The sequence below is a fragment of the Cibotium barometz genome, chromosome 23, assembly GCF_041138505.1.
Source record: "Cibotium barometz isolate CiBa-2024 chromosome 23, ASM4113850v1, whole genome shotgun sequence".
Taxonomy (NCBI): domain Eukaryota; kingdom Viridiplantae; phylum Streptophyta; class Polypodiopsida; order Cyatheales; family Cibotiaceae; genus Cibotium; species Cibotium barometz.
This window is the reverse complement of record NC_141068.1, coordinates 22,763,553-22,783,897: the sequence shown is the minus strand read 5'-3', so window position 1 is coordinate 22,783,897 and position 20,345 is coordinate 22,763,553. Positions and strand designations below refer to the sequence as shown.

Here is a 20,345-nt window from a genome sequence, read left to right as displayed (position 1 = left end):
CTCAATGATTTGCACTTCAATGATATAAAAAAAAAGTTCTTTTTAACCCTTAAAATTAAAGGTCTTTAATGCTTGGCTTAACCAAGATTTCAACTTGAAAATCACTAGAAATCATATAAATGCTAGGATTTGCAATTAAAATGTACAAATTTCATGGCTTAAAATTAAAGGCAACGTCAAATTCGAATTTTTGAATTATACTATAAACTCGGTTATGTGAGCACTAATTTGAACCTGGCTTAAAGGTGAAGCGTAAGGCCATCTTTGAATCTTTCCATAGCCAAGTTTGAAAACTTAGCCAAAGCCTTTATTGCCTCTTTATTGGGCGCGTAGACCGTCGTGGACCGTGCTGGGCACAGCTGAAAAGGTGATGGAACAGTGAACACTTACACAATTTACTTTTGGCACAGTGCGCGTGCCAAAAGTGAACACTGCAAGGAGGTTCTGCTATTGGGCGCACAGTTGAAAAGGTGATGGCCAAGTTGCATCAAGGTGTATAAATAGCGGGGACGTGTGCCTCTCCTCCTCCTCCTCCTCTACATTGTGTTGTTCTTCTGTCGCTTCAATTAGTAGTAGTTGGTGGTGGTGGTGGTGGTAGTGTGTGTGTGTGTGTGTGTGTGTGTGTGTGTGTGAGAGAGAGAGAGAGAGAGAGAGTGAGAGAGATTGAACAATAATATCATGGGTATCAAAATGGGAATATCATCCGTATTGCTGCTCATTCTTGTTGGAGCCTCGGGTAAGTACTAAGGCGCGTCAATTTAATTAAACGCTAGTAGGCGGAAAGGCCTACTTAGTTTTCTTTTTGTATTTTTAAACATGAAATGATATGCATCATGCAGGAGGGTGGGTTCTGGTGAATGCAACGACGATCTATGTCCACAATCAGTGCAGCTCAACTGTGTGCGCCAAGTATTGGGTACCCAACAACGGAGTCGGTGGGGCGTGCTCGCAGCTAGCGCCAGGGCAGACCTGGACTGTAGCTGCATCGCCGAGCTGGTCAGCTGGGACGGTTTGGGCTATTGTAGGGGGCTGCGGGGGCCAAGCATGCAACACTGGTCCACCGTCCGGCGTCTCGCAGTTCGAGATCACGGTGGACGGTGGCAACCGCCTGGACTACTATGATATCTCCGTCTTGGCAGGCTTCAATGTGGCTCTCAAAGTGGTTCCTACAAACGGCGCTTGTGCTTCGGTGGACTGTACTGGCACAACTGCGAGTACTTGCCCAAATGGCTACTACAACGGATCTCCCGACGAAACGAAGGCTTGCGCTTATGGCTCTACCGATTACAACCTCTACTTGTGCCAGTAGTAGTAGGCCGGACTCCGGAGGAGCGGCTGCATATATAACACGCGGCGCAGAATAAAGCTTTGAGGAGCTATCATGGTTATAACTTCCAAAAATAGTTTAAGATGCCCTATAATAAGTAAGCTCCTACACTATGAAGATCGTATGAGCTGCTTTATAAAGGTTTATAATATATAGATCTTATGAGCTATTTATTATGGTTGTACGTTATAAATTAATAATTGCATGATGTGATCTTGTTAGATGATTCTGTGTGCCCATCCGTGGACTCGGAGTAGGACTAGATGGAACTATTTGCGATTACATCCTCATTTAGGAACTCAAGCTGATGTTGGTGGGGTAGATTCGTAACACGTATGAGATTAAATGAAAGCTTAAAGGTGTGAAGATCACTTTCTTTGCCACATGAAGGAGCATCAACAACAACAACAACGTCACTCTTAGCATAGGCTAGAAGGGGGATCGACATTGAAGTCATCCATCTTCCCTACACGAACAAATCAAAAAAACAAAAAACAAAGGAAGAATGGCAAATTCTATATTTGTTTTTTGCACAAGACAAAAAGATATAACACAACCATGCCTAGCATTTGAATAATAAAACTTAGGCCTTTTATCATCTTGAGCCGAGGTCGCATATTATAGGTTTTAGTGTTGGTAAAACAAACAGCCAAGATTTACGTGTAGTTTTAGGGTTAGAAGACATGAACAGCTCCTATTTGTTGGAAATATCTGGATCGAGATGTAGAGGAGATATAGATACGGCTCTGATTATATCCTTGTATCTCGATTGAGATATATGAACAACTAAGACGTGCATGTATCAAACTCCCTCCTCAAAATGCTATACCCAAATCAAGGGATCCACAGTATTTCCTTAATTTTATCTCTTCTTGAGAAATTCGTCAGAGATCAAATCATTCATAGAAATGTGGGTGACTGTTTATGATTTTTATTTACTAAAAAAGTTTACACTCTTGATATGATAATTATATGTATAAGTTTATACTTATATAATGCAATGTTTATATTCATAAGTTTTTTATCATATAGGCACTACGTGTGGGTGGTTGTACAATAAGGATCCTCACTTGATACACCTTTCAAGTTGGCCAAGGAATTTTAACGTTGAGGTCTTCTAATGAAACATCACACGCTAGTAGTTGTACAGTTAAACATAATATGGTTTGATAAAAAAATCAAAAATTTAAAACATTTGTGTCATAAATGTAGTTATGGCTTGTCCCATATTTTATGTGTCATAAATTTATATTTATGGCCTGACCCAAATTTAAAAGAGGTAGACAATATGATCTTAAAATGTTAATAAATTTCTTGTTTTGACTACCATTCCATCCCCACTTTGCACGCTAGAAAAGCATTTAATGGTGGTGATCTTAACTTGGTTTATTGAGTAAGTTTTTGCATATAGTTTCTTTTTATAATTAATTATTATATGTTTCGAAGGTATGCAAAAGAGTAGTTTTTCTGTACATTACATATTTTTCTTGATTAAATGACAAATAGATAGATATATATGAGGTTACTGTGGCTATATGGTCAAAATTCATTTTTGGGGATTAGATTTTCGAAGATCTCTATTGGAAATTCACTTCAAAGTCTTAGAGCAGTTGAATATAATTGGTAAATTAATTTTATTCTTTAAATTAAGCAATAATTTTATGTGAGATAGGAGTGCTAAAACATGGTGAATCTATGAAAAACCATTTGGTTTAATTTGAGTAAGAAAAGGTATATTTTCATCCATTCTATCTGAAAATAGCTCTGCTTGAATTATTTTTATATGAAAATGGCTTTAGTTGAGTAGTTTCTTCCCTTCCAAGCCTAAACCTAACCCTAACTAGGCTTGGTAACCTAGCTTAGGTAATATACCAAGTCTAGGTGGAGACCCCTAAGGAGGTCATCCATGTGCGCACATGTGTGACATCACCTACACATTGGCATGCTTTCCACCTCAATGAGCCATCTCAACGTACCACTTCATTATGCCACCTCATTAGGAATGAGATAGCATGCCATCTCACTATGCCACCTCATTTGATGCCATGTCACATGCATTAACACATCATCGAGGAGGAAGAGTTGCCACCTCACTCTAATTGCTACATCATTGGTCCATGCCATCAAAACATCCACCATATGGACATACCACATTATCCTTGATTTGGTGCCACATTTCATAGACATATATGCCATGTCAGCAATGTGCACTACCATGTCATCATCACTCCATATGCATGGGTGCATTCATTATAGTTTCACATGCATATAAAATAAATATAGCTAATTTATAGATAATCCATACATATGAATGCAAAATACACCTACTACAACGGATCTCCTAGCAAAACTTAGACTTGTTCTTATGGCTCTATCGATTATAACCTCTACTTGTGCTAGTACCCTCTATGCAAGTGTTCACGGCCACGTCGGCCACGTACTAGATGCAGAATATTAACAGCAATACTACAATTGCTAGAACCACATGAAATGTGTTTTTTGGATGGAGATCTACCTAATGAATATGCATATCAACATATCCTCGCATAAAGCACTCGAGCTAAATAAACAAGTTGTAATTTACAAACGGCCAGGTATGGTCATAAAGGAAAGGCCTAGCCATGATCTAATGTTCTTTCTAAAATGCCACAATATATCTAACAATACAATAAACTCAATGGTATTATATATCTTTATGGTAAAGCACCCAATGTCTACTTTTGCCATTAATTAATCAAGATGTTGAAAAAAGAAATTTAGTGGACCTTAGGTTTTTTAAGGTATAAGATCTTTGACACAAAAGATTTGGTATATTATTCTGCTATTAATTCATCAAGATGTTTAAAAAATAATTTGGTGGACCTTAGGTTTTTTAACGTTTTAGACATTGACACACAAGATTTGGTAAATGCATGTCATGATGCTTGTATTGCATATCTTTCCATTTGATTTGGAAGAAAAACTCTATAAATTATTTGTAGCCAAGAGAAGCAGCTGGACACAACAGTAAGGTCCATTATCACATCTTAAAGCGCCCTTCGTGGTGGTCAGCAAAGGGGTGTTGTAATATGCAATTTGATAATTTTGATTCGAAGCTATGTCAGGCCTAGTTTCAGCTCTGCAAGTTTTTCACAAGCACTCTATGAAAGTGTCAATGTTGACTATATATGTCCAATTTCTAGTTGTTGAGTTGCAGCATAAATTTGGTTACAGGATAATTTGTCACAAAATTTTAGATTTACAAGTCATTTGTAACAAAGTGTTCTTAGGATGCACATGCACATGGGATGGGCCTAGGCACCTGGGCTTAGGGTCATTTACATGTGGGATTAGGGCACATGGGCCTTGGGACTATAAGAGGCATGTGCTCTAGGAATATTGTACCTTTTGAACCTTTTAATAATGATCAATACACAAGTCACTTACTCTCTCTTCTCTCTAAACCTAGGCTAATCATCCTAATCTAGTCTAATCTAAGGTTAATTAAGATAAATCCAAGTTAATCTAGATGTTACTTTCTTTTATTGAATCCATGTTAATCTAGATGCTACTTTCTTTCGTTGGTATTTTGTAACAAAGTGTTCTCAGGATGCACATGCACATGGGATGGACCTAGGCACATGGGCTTAGGGTCATTTACATATGGGATTAGGACACATGGACCTTGGGTCTATAAAAGGTATGTGCTCTAAGAGTATTGTAACTTTTGAACCTTTTGATAATCATCAATATAAAAGTCACTTACTCTCTCTAAACCTAAGCTAATCATCCTAATCTAAGCTAATCCAAGACCAATTAAGCTATATCCAATTTATCTAGATGGTGCTTTATTTCATCAAATTTATGTTAATCTAGACGCTATTTTCTTTCATTGGTATCAGAGCTCTTGGCTTAGGTAGTAATTAGTGATAATCATTTTCAAAGTTAATTTTAACACAATTTTCAGATTTGCTAATTTCTTGTTTTGACAGTATTGTAAATTTTTTGTTAATCATTTTTGAATTTATATTGGTAACTATTTTCATAACCCTAATCCACTGTACAGTTTGATTTCTTGATCTTCTTGATCTTCCTGATCTTGATTTTCTGGAAATTTTCTTGATTTTTGAAATTAAGGTTTGCATAGATTTTAGTAACCAATATTGATTGATTTTCTTGCATTATCTTACTTAGAGAGCTTACAATTTCAAATATCAATCCTTAAAGCCCTTACTTCTTCAAGATCAAATGCTAGATTACCAAATCTTTGAGTTCTTGGAGAAAAATTACAAGAAGAAGATTGTTGTGTAGAAAAACAAGGTTATTGTATAAAGTTTTCAGATTACCGTGCAAAATATTCAGATTGGTGTGCAAAGTTCTCATAGTAATGTTGTAGAGTTGTAGAGTGTTGTGCTAAGTAGAGATTCCTTGCAATTTTAAGGGCATCGACAGTGACGATCGGAGCGGTCGGAGGGCATCGGCGGTGGTCGGAGCGGTTGAAGCATTAGAGGTGATGGTGGGAAGCTCTTGGTGGAGTGTGGAGGATCTGGCTTCCCATCCACATCTCCCTCAAAATCCCTCCTCCTCTTCTCCCCTTCCCACCTTCACAAGACCTCCTCCTATCAAGGTATGTACCATATCCTTATCTTCTTTGTTTTCTTTAATTTTTTATTTTTTGAAAGTTCACTAATCTAGGATTTGAGACTTACCTTTTGTTACTTGCTTCTCTTTCATCTTTTGTTGCTTACTTCTCTTGTATGATTTCATACTCTCTTGCTTACTCTCTTGTATGATTTCATACTCTCTTGCTTACTCTCTTGTATGCTTGTATGCTCTCTTAAATGCTTAAATAGTTATATTAGTAGTTTCTTATAAATAGAAACTTAGCTTATCTTAATGCTTTTTGTGTCTAGGTTTAGGGTTTCTTGTCCAAAGAATATCAACCGCTAGCCCTTCTTATTATAAGCATAACAGGTAAGCCCCTACACCTTGCTCTCTTGTATGCATGTTTTCTCTCTTAAATGCTTACTAATTATATTAATAGTTTTTTATAAATAAAAACTTTGCTTATCTTAATTCTTCTTGTGGCTAAGTTTAGGGTTTCTTCTTCAAGAAAGATCAACTATGTAGTACAAGCCACAAGAATAAGAGGTAATCCCCTTGACCTTGATCTTTGTTATTTTTGCACCTTCGGATGTTGGGAATTATTTTTCTTGCATATGTTTTGCCTCTAGACCTTATGCATGCATGAGACTTTATGCATGAGACTTTGTGCATGAGCCTTATGTATTACTCTCTATGCATGAGGCTTATGTATGAGCCTTATGTATTAAGGTCTATGCATGAGGCTTCATACATGAGACTCTATGCATAAAGCATAATGCATAAGGATCTATGCATGAGGCTTCATGCATGAGACTCTATGCATGAGCTTTGTGCAGCATAAGGCTCTATGCATGAGACGTCATGCTGCAGAAGCTCTATGCATGAGCTTAATGTAGATGTCTCTATGCATGAGACTCTATGCAAGGGTGGTTGCAAGATCAGGGTGCCCAGTTTTATCCACTCAGGCACCCTGTAAACAGTAAAAAAACAGGCATTTGTTTACCTTTAGTGGCTAATCTCTCCTAGTAAATGAAGGAATTTCGTTTCAAGTTCTTTTGTTGGAACATCATATTCAAAGTTGGAAATATAGTTGCATAATTTGATTAAGCATTAGATAGTCAAAAGTCCTCATTTTCTTAGGTACAAAGTCTATGTATACACCCTGTCCCAAATTTGAACTAATTCCATAAAATGCTAATATCTTTTGCATATAAACTCATATGAGATTCCCACTTTGTACCTTAGATCTTCACATAATATGGAGCTTAACTTGATTTTTCGAGAAAATTTCAAGATATTTGTCTATTTTCTTTAAATATTTCAAGGTCTTTAAAGTGTTATAATATACGCCACTTTTTGTACCCACAATAGCTACCACTTAAAATCCTCAATCTTGTAGATCAAAAGAGTGGGTAGATACTGAGACATTAGTATAATGTGGTGGTTAGTAAAAATTACAAATCCAATGGTTGTATTTTTAATGATCTCTTTTTTAAAATTCTTCCAGACTATCAGAAGGCCTGTAAATATTAATAATCTAATTAGTAAAATTACATTTTTGATGTGAATCATCTAAAACCTATAGGGACTAGTGTACTTGTAATGGTGCATCTATGGAAAAATAAATTGGATCACTCTAAGTATGGAAAGATCATTTGTTTATCATTTCATCATATTTTTGATTAATTCTGACCAATTAGACTAATTTATATTAATTTAAGTTATACTGGGTTAATTTAAGGGCAAGCGTATTTTCTATTATTTGCTTGATCTCATTTTAAGTACCTTGCCCCCCAAAATTTGCTCTCCAAGCATTGTCCCAGTCCAGCATAAACTCGATAAAACTGGACACCCTGATCTTGCAACAACCCGCAAAATGCTTAATGCATAAGGCTTTATGCGTAAAGCATTATGCATAAAACTTTATGCATGACCTTATGCATAAAGCTTAATGCATAAATAAAAACTTTGCTTATCTTAATACTTTTTGTAGCTAGATTTAGGGTTTCTTCTCCAAAGAAGATCAACTGCATACAAGCCTTCTCACAAGTATAAGAGGTAAGCCCCTTCACCTTGCTCTTTGTTTTTGCACCTTCAAGTGTCTGGGATCATTTTTCTTATATATGTTTCACCTCTAAGCCTTATTCATGCATGAGTCTCTATGCATGAGACTCTATGCATAAAGCTCAATACATAAGCCTAATGAACTAAGGATCTATGCATGAGCTCTATACATGAGGCTCTATGAATGAGGATTCATACATGATATCTATGCATAAAGCTCAATGCATAAGCCTTATGCATTAAGGCTCTATGCACAAGGCTTTATGCACGACTCAAGAGGCTCTGTGCATGAGGATCTATGCATTGAGGCTTTATGCATAGGGCTCTATCCATTAAGACTCTATGCAGGAAAATTCATCTAAGAGACTCTATGCATTAGAGTCTATGCATAAAGCTCAATGCATGAGCCTTATGCATTAAGCTCTATGCATGGGACTCTATGCATTGAGGTTTCATGCATTAATCTCTATACATTAAAACTTTATGCATAAGCTTTTTATGTAATGTATGCTCTATGTGAGCTATGTTTTTATGTGTTTATGTAATGTTTCTATGCATATAGATGTGGCCATCGTAGCGTTCATCGCCAACGGACCAAAATTGGATATATGGAGGGGCGTCTTCTAATGCCGCCTCCATACTCATAGATGACCTAGATTTGCAATGTATTCTAGAGGCACAGGCGGCTTGGAACCCCACCTGAACTCTAGGTACGGAGCCGAGCAATTGAGTCGCTCGGTATTATGTCCTTCCTACTATGTGCTTGGCATGTCAGTTGTCCCATAGTAACCCCTATACCTCTTGACCGCTTCACTCGACTCGCTCTCCTATTTTACTCCTACATTTACCCCTCTCCCATCACACCCCGTTTTCTTTATTCCTTACCTGAACACTTCGCCCACATCCATGCTTCCCACCACCTTTTCTACTCCTATCACTTCTAGTTTACTTAGAATGAACAAATGTGTGCCAGATACAAAAGATAAGTACATACCCCAAAATGAGTAGATATGATGGTGTACATACGATGCAAGAGAGAAAAAGCCTCCTAGTGAGGGAAAAAGTGCCTCGATGCTCCTAAGTGTGTACACACGCATCACTACCATATAATGCTACAGTCGATACTCAAGGTTCGAGTGTGAGAAAAGTAGCTCAAAGAAAAAAACTATCTTGGAATTTAGTCACATTAAAGGAAAAGTATGATGTAAAAAGCGGTCAATACTCAAGATGAAGTGTGAGAATAGTACCTACAGAAGGCACGTGGAACAAAGAAAAACACTACCTTGGCATTTACTCACATCAAGTAAAAAGTAGCTGTATTTCACATGTATAATGTAAAAAGTGGTGATCAAGTGTGAGAATTGTACCTAGAGAAGATAAGTGGGAGAAAGGAAAACGCTAGCTTCGCCTTTAGTCATCGAGGAAAAAACAATTGTATTCCACATGTATGGATGTAAAAAGTGGTTTATACTCAAGATCGAGTATGAGAATAGTATCCTAAGAAAAAACAAGTGAGACAAAGAAAAAAACTATCTTGGGATTCACTTATCGAAGAAAAAAGCCACATATTTGACGTAGATCTCAATGATTTGCACTTCAATGATATAAAAAAAAAGTTCTTTTTAACCCTTAAAATTAAAGGTCTTTAATGCTTGGCTTAACCAAGATTTCAACTTGAAAATCACTAGAAATCATATAAATGCTAGGATTTGCAATTAAAATGTACAAATTTCATGGCTTAAAATTAAAGGCAACGTCAAATTCGAATTTTTGAATTATACTATAAACTCGGTTATGTGAGCACTAATTTGAACCTGGCTTAAAGGTGAAGCGTAAGGCCATCTTTGAATCTTTCCATAGCCAAGTTTGAAAACTTAGCCAAAGCCTTTATTGCCTCTTTATTGGGCGCGTAGACCGTCGTGGACCGTGCTGGGCACAGCTGAAAAGGTGATGGAACAGTGAACACTTACACAATTTACTTTTGGCACAGTGCGCGTGCCAAAAGTGAACACTGCAAGGAGGTTCTGCTATTGGGCGCACAGTTGAAAAGGTGATGGCCAAGTTGCATCAAGGTGTATAAATAGCGGGGACGTGTGCCTCTCCTCCTCCTCCTCCTCCTCTACATTGTGTTGTTCTTCTGTCGCTTCAATTAGTAGTAGTTGGTGGTGGTGGTGGTGGTAGTGTGTGTGTGTGTGTGAGAGAGAGAGAGTGAGAGAGATTGAACAATAATATCAAAATGGGAATATCATCCGTATTGCTGCTCATTCTTGTTGGAGCCTCGGGTAAGTACTAAGGCGCGTCAATTTAATTAAACGCTAGTAGGCGGAAAGGCCTACTTAGTTTTTTTTTTGTATTTTTAAACATGAAATGATATGCATCATGCAGGAGGGTGGGTTCTGGTGAATGCAACGACGATCTATGTCCACAATCAGTGCAGCTCAACTGTGTGCGCCAAGTATTGGGTACCCAACAACGGAGTCGGTGGGGCGTGCTCGCAGCTAGCGCCAGGGCAGACCTGGACTGTAGCTGCATCGCCGAGCTGGTCAGCTGGGACGGTTTGGGCTATTGTAGGGGGCTGCGGGGGCCAAGCATGCAACACTGGTCCACCGTCCGGCGTCTCGCAGTTCGAGATCACGGTGGACGGTGGCAACCGCCTGGACTACTATGATATCTCCGTCTTGGCAGGCTTCAATGTGGCTCTCAAAGTGGTTCCTACAAACGGCGCTTGTGCTTCGGTGGACTGTACTGGCACAACTGCGAGTACTTGCCCAAATGGCTACTACAACGGATCTCCCGACGAAACGAAGGCTTGCGCTTATGGCTCTACCGATTACAACCTCTACTTGTGCCAGTAGTAGTAGGCCGGACTCCGGAGGAGCGGCTGCATATATAACACGCGGCGCAGAATAAAGCTTTGAGGAGCTATCATGGTTATAACTTCCAAAAATAGTTTAAGATGCCCTATAATAAGTAAGCTCCTACACTATGAAGATCGTATGAGCTGCTTTATAATATATAGATCTTATGAGCTATTTATTATGGTTGTACGTTTTAAATTAATAATTGCATGATGTGATCTTGTTAGATGATTCTGTGTGCCCATCCGTGGACTCGGAGTAGGACTAGATGGAACTATTTGCGATTACATCCTCATTTAGGAACTCAAGCTGATGTTGGTGGGGTAGATTCGTAACACGTATGAGATTAAATGAAAGCTTAAAGGTGTGAAGATCACTTTCTTTGCCACATGAAGGAGCATCAACAACAACAACAACGTCACTCTTAGCATAGGCTAGAAGGGGGATCGACATTGAAGTCATCCATCTTCCCTACACGAACAAATCAAAAAAATAAAAAACAAAGGAAGAATGGCAAATTCTATATTTGTTTTTTGCACAAGACAAAAAGATATAACACAACCATGCCTAGCATTTGAATAATAAAACTTAGGCCTTTTATCATCTTGAGCCGAGGTCGCATATTATAGGTTTTAGTGTTTGTAAAACAAAGAGCCAAGATTTACGTGTAGTTTTAGGGTTAGAAGACATGAGCAGCTCCTATTTGTTGGAAATATCTGGATCGAGATGTAGAGGAGATATAGATACGGCTCTGATTACATCCTTGTATCTCGATTGAGATATATGAACAACTAAGACGTGCATGTATCAAACTCCCTCCTCAAAATGCTATACCCAAATCAAGGGATCCACAGTATTTCCTTAATTTTATCTCTTCTTGACAAATTCGTCAGAGATCAAATCATTCATAGAAATGTGGGTGACTGTTTATGATTTTTATTTACTAAAAATGTTTACACTCTTGATATGATAATTATATGTATAAGTTTATACTTATATAACGCAATGTTCATATTCATAAGTTTATTATCATATAGGCACTACGTGTGGGTGGTTGTACAATAAGGATCCTCACTTGATACACCTTCCAAGTTGGCCAAGGAATTTTAACGTTGAGGTCTTCTAATGAAACATCACACCCTAGTAGTTGTACAGTTAAACATAATATGGTTTGATAAAAAATCAAAAATTTAAAACATTTGTGTCATAAATGTAGTTATGGCTTGTCCCATATTTTATGTGTCATAAATTTATATTTATGGCCTGACCCAAATTTAAAAGAGGTAGACAATATGATCTTAAAATGCTAATAAATTTCTTGTTTTGACTACCATTCCATCCCCACTTTGCACGCTAGAAAAGCATTTAATGGTGGTGATCTTAACTTGGTTTATTGAGTAAGTTTTTGCATATAGTTTCTTTTTATAATTAATTATTATATGTTTCGAAGGTATGCAAAAGAGTAGTTTTTCTGTACATTACATATTTTTCTTGATTAAATGACAAATAGATAGATATATATGAGGTTACTGTGGCTATATGGTCAAAATTCATTTTTGGGGATTAGATTTTCGAAGATCTCTATTGGAAATTCACTTCAAAGTCTTAGAGCAGTTGAATATAATTGGTAAATTAATTTTATTCTTTAAAGTAAGCAATAGTTTTATGTGAGATAGGAGTGCTAAAACATGGTGAATCTATGAAAAACCATTTGGTTTAATTTGAGTAAGAAAAGGTATATTTTCATCCATTCTATCTGAAAATAGCTCTGCTTGAATTATTTTTATATGAAAATGGCTTTAGTTGAGTAGTTTCTTCCCTTCCAAGCCTAAACCTAACCCTAACTAGGCTTGGTAACCTAGCTTAGGTAATATACCAAGTCTAGGTGGAGACCCCTAAGGAGGTCATCCATGTGCGCACATGTGTGACATCACCTACACATTGGCATGCTTTCCACCTCAATGAGCCATCTCAACGTACCACTTCATTATGCCACCTCATTAGGAATGAGATAGCATGCCATCTCACTATGCCACCTCATTTGATGCCATGTCACATGCATTAACACATCATCGAGGAGGAAGAGTTGCCACCTCACTCTAATTGCTACATCATTGGTCCATGCCATCAAAACATCCACCATATGGACATACCACATTATCCTTGATTTGGTGCCACATTTCATAGACATATATGCCATGTCAGCAATGTGCACTACCATGTCATCATCACTCCATATGCATGGGTGCATTCATTATAGTTTCACATGCATATAAAATAAATATAGCTAATTTATAGATAATCCATACATATGAATGCAAAATACACCTACTACAACGGATCTCCCAGCAAAACTTAGACTTGTTCTTATGGCTCTATCGATTATAACCTCTACTTGTGCTAGTACCCTCTATGCAAGTGTTCACGGCCACGTCGTAGATGCAGAATATTAACAGCAATACTACAATTGCTAGAACCACATGAAATGTGTTTTTTGGATGGAGATCTACCTAATGAATATGCATATCAACATATCCTCGCATAAAGCACTCGAGCTAAATAAACAAGTTGTAATTTACAAACGGCCAGGTATGGTCATAAAGGAAAGGCCTAGCCATGATCTAATGTTCTTTCTAAAACGCCACAATAACAATACAATAAACTCAATGGTATTATATATCTTTATGATAAAGCACCCAATGTCTACTTTTGCCATTAATTAATCAAGATGTTTAAAAAAGAAATTTAGTGGACCTTAGGTTTTTTAAGGTATAGGATCTTTGACACAAAAGATTTGGTAGATTATTTTGCTATTAATTCATCAAGATGTTTAAAAAATAATTTGGTGGACCTTAGGTTTTTTAACGTTTTAGATATTGACACACAAGATTTGGTAACTTCATGTCATGATGTTGGTATTACATATCTTTCCATTTGATTTGGAAGAAAAACTGTATAAATTGTTTGTAGCCAAGAGAAGCAGCTAGACACAATAGTAAGGTCCATTATCACATCTTAAACCGCCCTTTGTGGTGGTCAAGTAAAGGGGCGTTGTAATATGCAATTTGATAATTTTGATTCGAAGCTATGTCAGGCCTAGTTTCAGCTCTGCAAGTTTTTTACAAGCACTCTATGAAAGTGTCAATTTTGACTATATATGTCCCATTTCTGGTTCGTTCAGTTGCAGCATAAATTTGGTTACAGGATAATTTGTCAAAAAAATTTAGATTTACAAGTCATTTGTAACAAAGTGTTCTTAGGATGCACATGCACATGGGATGGGCCTAGGCACCTAGGCTTACGATCATTTACATGTGGAATTAGGGCACCTGGGCCTTGGGACTATAAAAGGCATGTGCTCTAGGAGTATTGTACCTTTTGAACCTTTTAATAATGATCAATACACAAGTCACTTACTCTCTCTTCTCTCTAAACCTAGGCTAATCATCCTAATCTAGTCTAATCTAAGATTAATTAAGATAAATCCACGTTAATCTAGATGCTCCTTTCTTTTATTGAATCCATGTTAATCTAGATGCTACTTTCTTTCGTTGGTATTTTGTAACAAAGTGTTCTCAGGATGCACATGCACATGCACATGGGATGGACCTAGGCACATGGCCTTAGGGTCATTTACATGTGCATCCTGAGAAAGTGTTCTCAGGATGCACATGCACATGGGATGGACCTAGGCACATGGGCTTAGGGTCATTTACATGTGGGATTAGGACACATGGACCTTGGGTCTATAAAAGGTATGTGCTCTTAGAGTATTGTACCTTTTGAACCTTTTGATAATCATCAATATAAAAGTCACTTACTCTCTCTAAACCTAAGCTAATCATCCTAATCTAAGCTAATCCAAGACCAATTAAGCTATATCCAATTTATCTACATGGTGCTTTATTTCATCAAAGTTACGTTAATCTAGACACTACTTTCTTTCATTAGTATCAGAGCTCTTGGCTTAGGTAGTAATTAGTGATAATCATTTTCGAAGTTGATTTTAACACAATTTTCAGATTTGCTAATTTCTTGTTTTGACAATATTATAAAATTTTTCTTAATCATTTTTGAATTTATATTGGTAACTATTTTCATAACCCTAATCCACTGTACAGTTTGATTTCTTGATCTTCTTGATCTTCTTGATCTTGATTTTCTTGAAATTTTCTTGATTTTTGAAATTAAGGTTTGCATAGATTTAGTAACCAATATTGAGTGATTTTCTTGCATTATCTTACTTAGAGAGCTTACAATTTCAAATATCAATCCTTAAAGCCCTTACTTCTTCAAGATCAAACGCTAGATTACCAAATCTTTGAGTTCTTGGAGAAAAATTACAAGAAGAAGATTGTTGTGTAGAAAATCAAGGTTATTGTATAAAGTTTTCAGATTACCGTGCAAAATATTCAGATTAGTATGCAAAGTTCTCATAGTAATGTTGTAGAGTTGCAGAGTGTTCACTGTTGTGCTAAGTAGAGATTCCTTGCAATTTTAAGGGCATCGACAGTGACGATTGGAGCGGTCGGAGGGCATCGCGGTCGGAGCGGTTGAAGCATTAAAGGTGATGGTGGGAAGCTCTTGGTGGAGTGTGGAGGATCCGGCTTCCCATCCACATCTCCCTCACAATCCCTCATCCTCTTCTCCCTTCCCACCTCCACAAGACCTCCTCCTATCAAGGTATGTACCATATCCTTATCTTCTTTGTTTTCTTTAATTTTTTATTTTTTGAAAGTTCACTAATCTAGGATTTGAGACTTACCTTTTGTTACTTGCTTCTCTTTCATCTTTTGTTGCTTACTTCTCTCTTGTATGATTTCATACTCTCTTGCTTACTCTCTTGCTTACTCTCTTGTATGATTTCATACTCTCTTGCTTACTCTCTTGTATGCTTGTATGCTCTCTTAAATGCTTAAATAGTTATATTAGTAGTTTCTTATAAATAGAAACTTAGCTTATCTTAATGCTTTTTGTGTCTAGGTTTAGGGTTTCTTGTCTAAAGAAGATCAACCACTAGGTAAGCCCCTTCACCTTGCTCTCTTGTATGCTTGTTTTCTCTCTTAAATGCTTAATAATTATATTAATAGTTTTTTATAAATAAAAATTTTGCTTATCTTAATTCCTCTTGTGGCTAAGTTTAGGGTTTCTTCTTCAAGAAAGATCAACTATGTAGTACAAGCCACAAGCATAAGAGGTAATCCCCTTGACCTTGATCTTAGTTATTTTTGCACCTTCCGATGTTGGGAATTATTTTTCTTGCATATATTTTGCCTCTAGACCTTGTGCATGCATGAGACTTTATGCATGAGACTTTGTGCATGAGCCTTATGTATTACTCTCTATGCATGAGTCTTATGTATGAGCCTTATGTATTAAGGTCTATGCATGAGGCTTCACACATGAGACTCTATGCATAAAGCATAATGCGTAAAGATCTATGCATGAGGCTTCATGCATGAGACTCTATGCATGAGCTTTATGCATAAGGCTCTATGCATAGACGTCATGCTGTAGAAGCTCTATGCATTGGCTTAATGTAGATGTCTCTATGCATGAGACTCTATGCAAAATGCTTAATGCATAAGGCTTTATGCGTAAAGCATTATGCATAAAACTTTATGCATAAACTTTATGCATGACCTTATGCATAAAGCTTAATGCATAAATAAAAACTTTGCTTATCTTAATACTTTTTGTAGCTAGATTTAGGGTTTCTTCTCCAAAGAAGATCAACTGCGTACAAGCCTTCTCACAAGCATAAGAGGTAAGCCCCTTCACCTTGCTCTTTGTTTTTGCACCTTCAAGTGTCTGGGATCATTTTTCTTATATATGTTTCACCTCTAAGCCTTATTTATGCATGAGGCTCTATGCATGAGACTCTATGCATAAGCTATATGCATAAAGCTCAATACATAAGCCTAATGAATTAAGGATCTATACATGAGCTCTATACATGAGGCTCTATGAATGAGGATTCATACATGATGTCTATGCATAAAGCTCAATGCATAAGCCTTATGCATTAAGGCTCTATGCACAAGGCTTTATGCATGACTTAAGAGGCTCTGTGCATGAGGATCTATGCATTGAGGCTTTATGCATAGGGCTCTATCCATTAAGACTCTATGTAGGAAAATTCATGCAAGAGACGCTATGCATTAGAGTCTATGCATAAAGCTCAATGCATGAGCCTTATGCATTAAGCTCTATGCATGAGACTCTATGCATGGAGGTTTCATGCATTAATCTCTATACATTAAAACTTTATGCATAAGCTTTTTATGTAATGTATGCTCTATGTGAGCTATGTTTTTATGTGTTTATGTAATGTTTCTATGCATATAGATGTGGCCATCATAGCGTTCATCACCAACAGACCAAAATTGGATATATGGAGGGGCGTCTTCTAATGCCGCCTCCATACTCATAGATGACCTAGATTTGCAATGTATTCTAGAGGCACAGGTGGCTTGGAACCCCACCTGAACTCTAGGTACGGAGCTGAGCAATTGAGTCGCTCGGTATTATGTCCTTCCTACTATGTGCCTAGCATGTCAGCTTTCCCATAGTAACCCCCATACCTCTTGACCGCTTCACTCGACTCACTCTCCTATTTTACTCCTACATTTACCCCTCCCCCATCACACCTCGTTTTCTTTATTCCTTACCTCAACACTTCGCCCACATCCATGCTGCCCACCACCTTTCCTACTCCTATCACTTCTACTTTACTTAGAATGAACAAATGTGTGCCAGATACAAAAGATAAGTACATACCCCAAAATGAGTAAATATGATGGTGTACATACGACGCAAGGGAGAAAAAGCCTCCTAGTGAGGAAAAAAGTGCCTCGACACTCCTAAGTGTGTACACACGCATCACTACCATATAATGCTACAGTCGATACTCAAGGTTTGAGTGTGAGAAAAGTAGCTCAAAGAAAAAAACCATCTTGGAATTTAGTCACATTAAAGGAAAAGTATGATGTAAAAAGCGGTTAATACTCAAGATCAAGTGTGAGAATAGTACCTATAGAAGGCACGTGGAACAAAGAAAAACACTACCTTGGCATTTACTCACATCAAGTCAAAAGTAACTATATTTCACATGTATAATGTAAAAAGTGGTGATTAAGTGTGAGAATTGTACCTAGAGAAGATAAGTGGGAGAAAGGAAAACACTAGCTTCGCCTTTAGTCATCGAGGAAAAAACAGTTGTATTCCACATGTATGGATGTAAAAAGTGGTTTATACTGAAGATCGACTGTGAGAATAGTATCTCAAGAAAAAACAAGTGAGACAAAGAAAAAAACTATCTTTGGATTCACTTATCGAAGAAAAAAGCCACATATTTGACGTAGATCTCAATGATTTGAACCAATGCTATAAAAAAAGTCCTTTTCAACCCTTAAAATTAAAGGTCATTAAAGCTTGGCTTAACGGAGATTTCAACTTGAAAATCATTAGAAATCATATAAATGCTAGGATTTGCAATTAAAATGTACAAATTTCATGGCTTAAAATTAAAGGCAACATCAAATTTGAAATTTTGAATTACACTATAAACTGATTATGTGAGCACTAATTTGAACATGGCTTAAAGGTGAAGCGTAAGGCCATCTTTGAATCTTTCCATAGCCAAGTTTAAAAACTTAGCCAAAGCCGGACTCCCAAGGAGAGGCCGCATATATAACACGTGGCACAGAATAAAGCTTTGAGGAGCTATCATGGTTATAACTTTGAAAAATAGTTTAGGATGCTCTATAATAAGTAAGCTCCTACACTATGGAGATCGTATGAGATGCTTTATAAAGGTTTATAATATATAGATCTTATGAGCTATTTATTATGGTTGTACGTTTTAAATTTATAATTGCATGATGTTGTGATCTTGTTAGATGATTCTGTGTGCCCATCCGTGGACATAGGGCTCTATCCATTAAGACTCTATGCAGGAAAATTCATACAAGAGACTCTATGCATTAGAGTCTATGCATAAAGCTCAATGCATGAGCCTTATGCATTAAGCTCTATGCATGAGACTCTATGCATGGAGGTTTCATGCATTGATCTCTATACATTAAAACTTTATGCATAAGCTTTTTATGTAATGTATGCTCTATGTGAGCTATGTTTTTATGTGTTTATGTAATGTTTCTATGCATATAGATGTGGCCATCATAGCGTTCATCACCAACATACCAAAATCGGATATATGGAGGGGCATCTTCTAATGCCGCCTCCATACTCATAGATGACCTAGATTTGCAATGTATTCTAGAGGCACAGGCGGCTTGGAACCCCACCTGAACTCTAGGTACGGAGCCGAGCAATTGAGTCGCTCGCTATTATGTCCTTCCTACTATGTGCCTAGCATGTCAGCTGTCCCATAGTAACCCCAATACCTCTTGACCGCTTCACTCGACTCGCTCTCCTATTTTACTCCTACATTTACCCCTCCCCCATCACACCCCGTTCTCTTTATTCCTTACCTCAACACTTCGCCCACATCCATGCTTCCCACCACCTTCCCTACTCCTATCACTTCTACTTTACTTAGAATGAACAAATGTGTGCCAGATACAAAAGATAAGTACATACCCCAAAATGAGTAGATATGATGGTGTACATACGACGCAAGGCGGGAAAAGCCTCCTAGTGAGGGAAAAAGCACCTTGACGCTCCTAAGTGTGTACACACGCATCACTACCATATAATGCTACAGTCGATACTCAAGGTTCGAGTGTGAGAAAAGTAGCTCAAAGAAAAAAACTATCTTGGAATTTAGTCACATTAAAGGAAAAGTATGATGTAAAAAGTGGTCAATACTCAAGATCAAGTGTGAGAATAGTACCTATAGAAGGCACGTGGAACAAAGAAAAACACTACCTTGGCATTTACTCACATCAAGTAAAAAGTAACTGTATTTTCACATGTATAATGTAAAAAGTGGTGATCAAGTGTGAGAATTGTACCTAGAGAAGATAAGTGGGAGAAAGGAAAACACTAGCTTCACCTTTAGTCATCGAGGAAAAACAATTGTATTCCACATGTATGGATGTAAAAAGTGGTTTATACTCAAGATCGAGTGTGAGAATAGTATCTCAAGAAAAAACAAGTGAGACAAAGAAAAAAACTATCTTGGGATTCACTTATCAAAGAAAAAAGCCACATATTTGACGTAGATCTCAATGATTTGAACCAATGCTATTAAAAAAGTTCTTTTCAACCCTTAAAATTAAAGGTTATTATTGCTTGGCTTAACGAAGATTTCAACTTGAAAATCACTAGAAATCATATAAATGCCAGGATTTGCAATTAAAATGTACAAATTTCATGGCTTAGAATTAAAGGCAACGTCAAATTTGAAATTTTGAATTACACTATAAACTGGGTTATGTGAGCACTAATTTGAACATGGCTTAAAGGTGAAGCGTAAGGCCATCTTTGAATCTTTCCATAGCCAAGTTCAAAAACTTAGCCAAAGACGGACTCCCGAGGAGGCGCCA

General features: G+C 37.2%; 2 protein-coding genes across 2 annotated transcripts; both read left to right on the top strand.

Annotated features, from left to right (window-relative positions):
* The first annotated feature begins 516 nt into the window (after positions 1-516).
* LOC147625757 (thaumatin-like protein) lies at positions 517-1,548 on the top strand. Its single transcript, XM_086817314.1, has 2 exons — positions 517-736; positions 840-1,548. Exons 1-2 carry the CDS (start codon positions 679-681, stop codon positions 1,307-1,309), a joined length of 528 nt encoding a protein of 175 aa, XP_086673440.1. The 5' UTR covers positions 517-678; the 3' UTR covers positions 1,310-1,548.
* Positions 1,549-10,071: 8,523 nt separating this feature from the next.
* On the top strand, positions 10,072-11,062 carry LOC147625756 (thaumatin-like protein). Its single transcript, XM_086817313.1, has 2 exons — positions 10,072-10,257; positions 10,361-11,062. The coding sequence occupies exons 1-2, from the start codon at positions 10,212-10,214 to the stop codon at positions 10,828-10,830; spliced, it is 516 nt and encodes a 171-aa protein (XP_086673439.1). The 5' UTR covers positions 10,072-10,211; the 3' UTR covers positions 10,831-11,062.
* The last annotated feature ends 9,283 nt before the right edge of the window (positions 11,063-20,345 follow it).

Bases quoted from the DNA above. Each gene is read 5' to 3' on its own strand.
- LOC147625757 (XM_086817314.1), top strand. From the start codon at position 679: ATGGGTATCAAAATGGGAATATCATCCGTATTGCTGCTCATTCTTGTT. The intron at 737-839 runs GTAAGTACTAAG...TGCATCATGCAG, and splicing joins CATTCTTGTTGGAGCCTCGG to GAGGGTGGGTTCTGGTGAAT.
- LOC147625756 (XM_086817313.1), top strand. From the start codon at position 10,212: ATGGGAATATCATCCGTATTGCTGCTCATTCTTGTTGGAGCCTCGG. The intron at 10,258-10,360 runs GTAAGTACTAAG...TGCATCATGCAG, and splicing joins CATTCTTGTTGGAGCCTCGG to GAGGGTGGGTTCTGGTGAAT.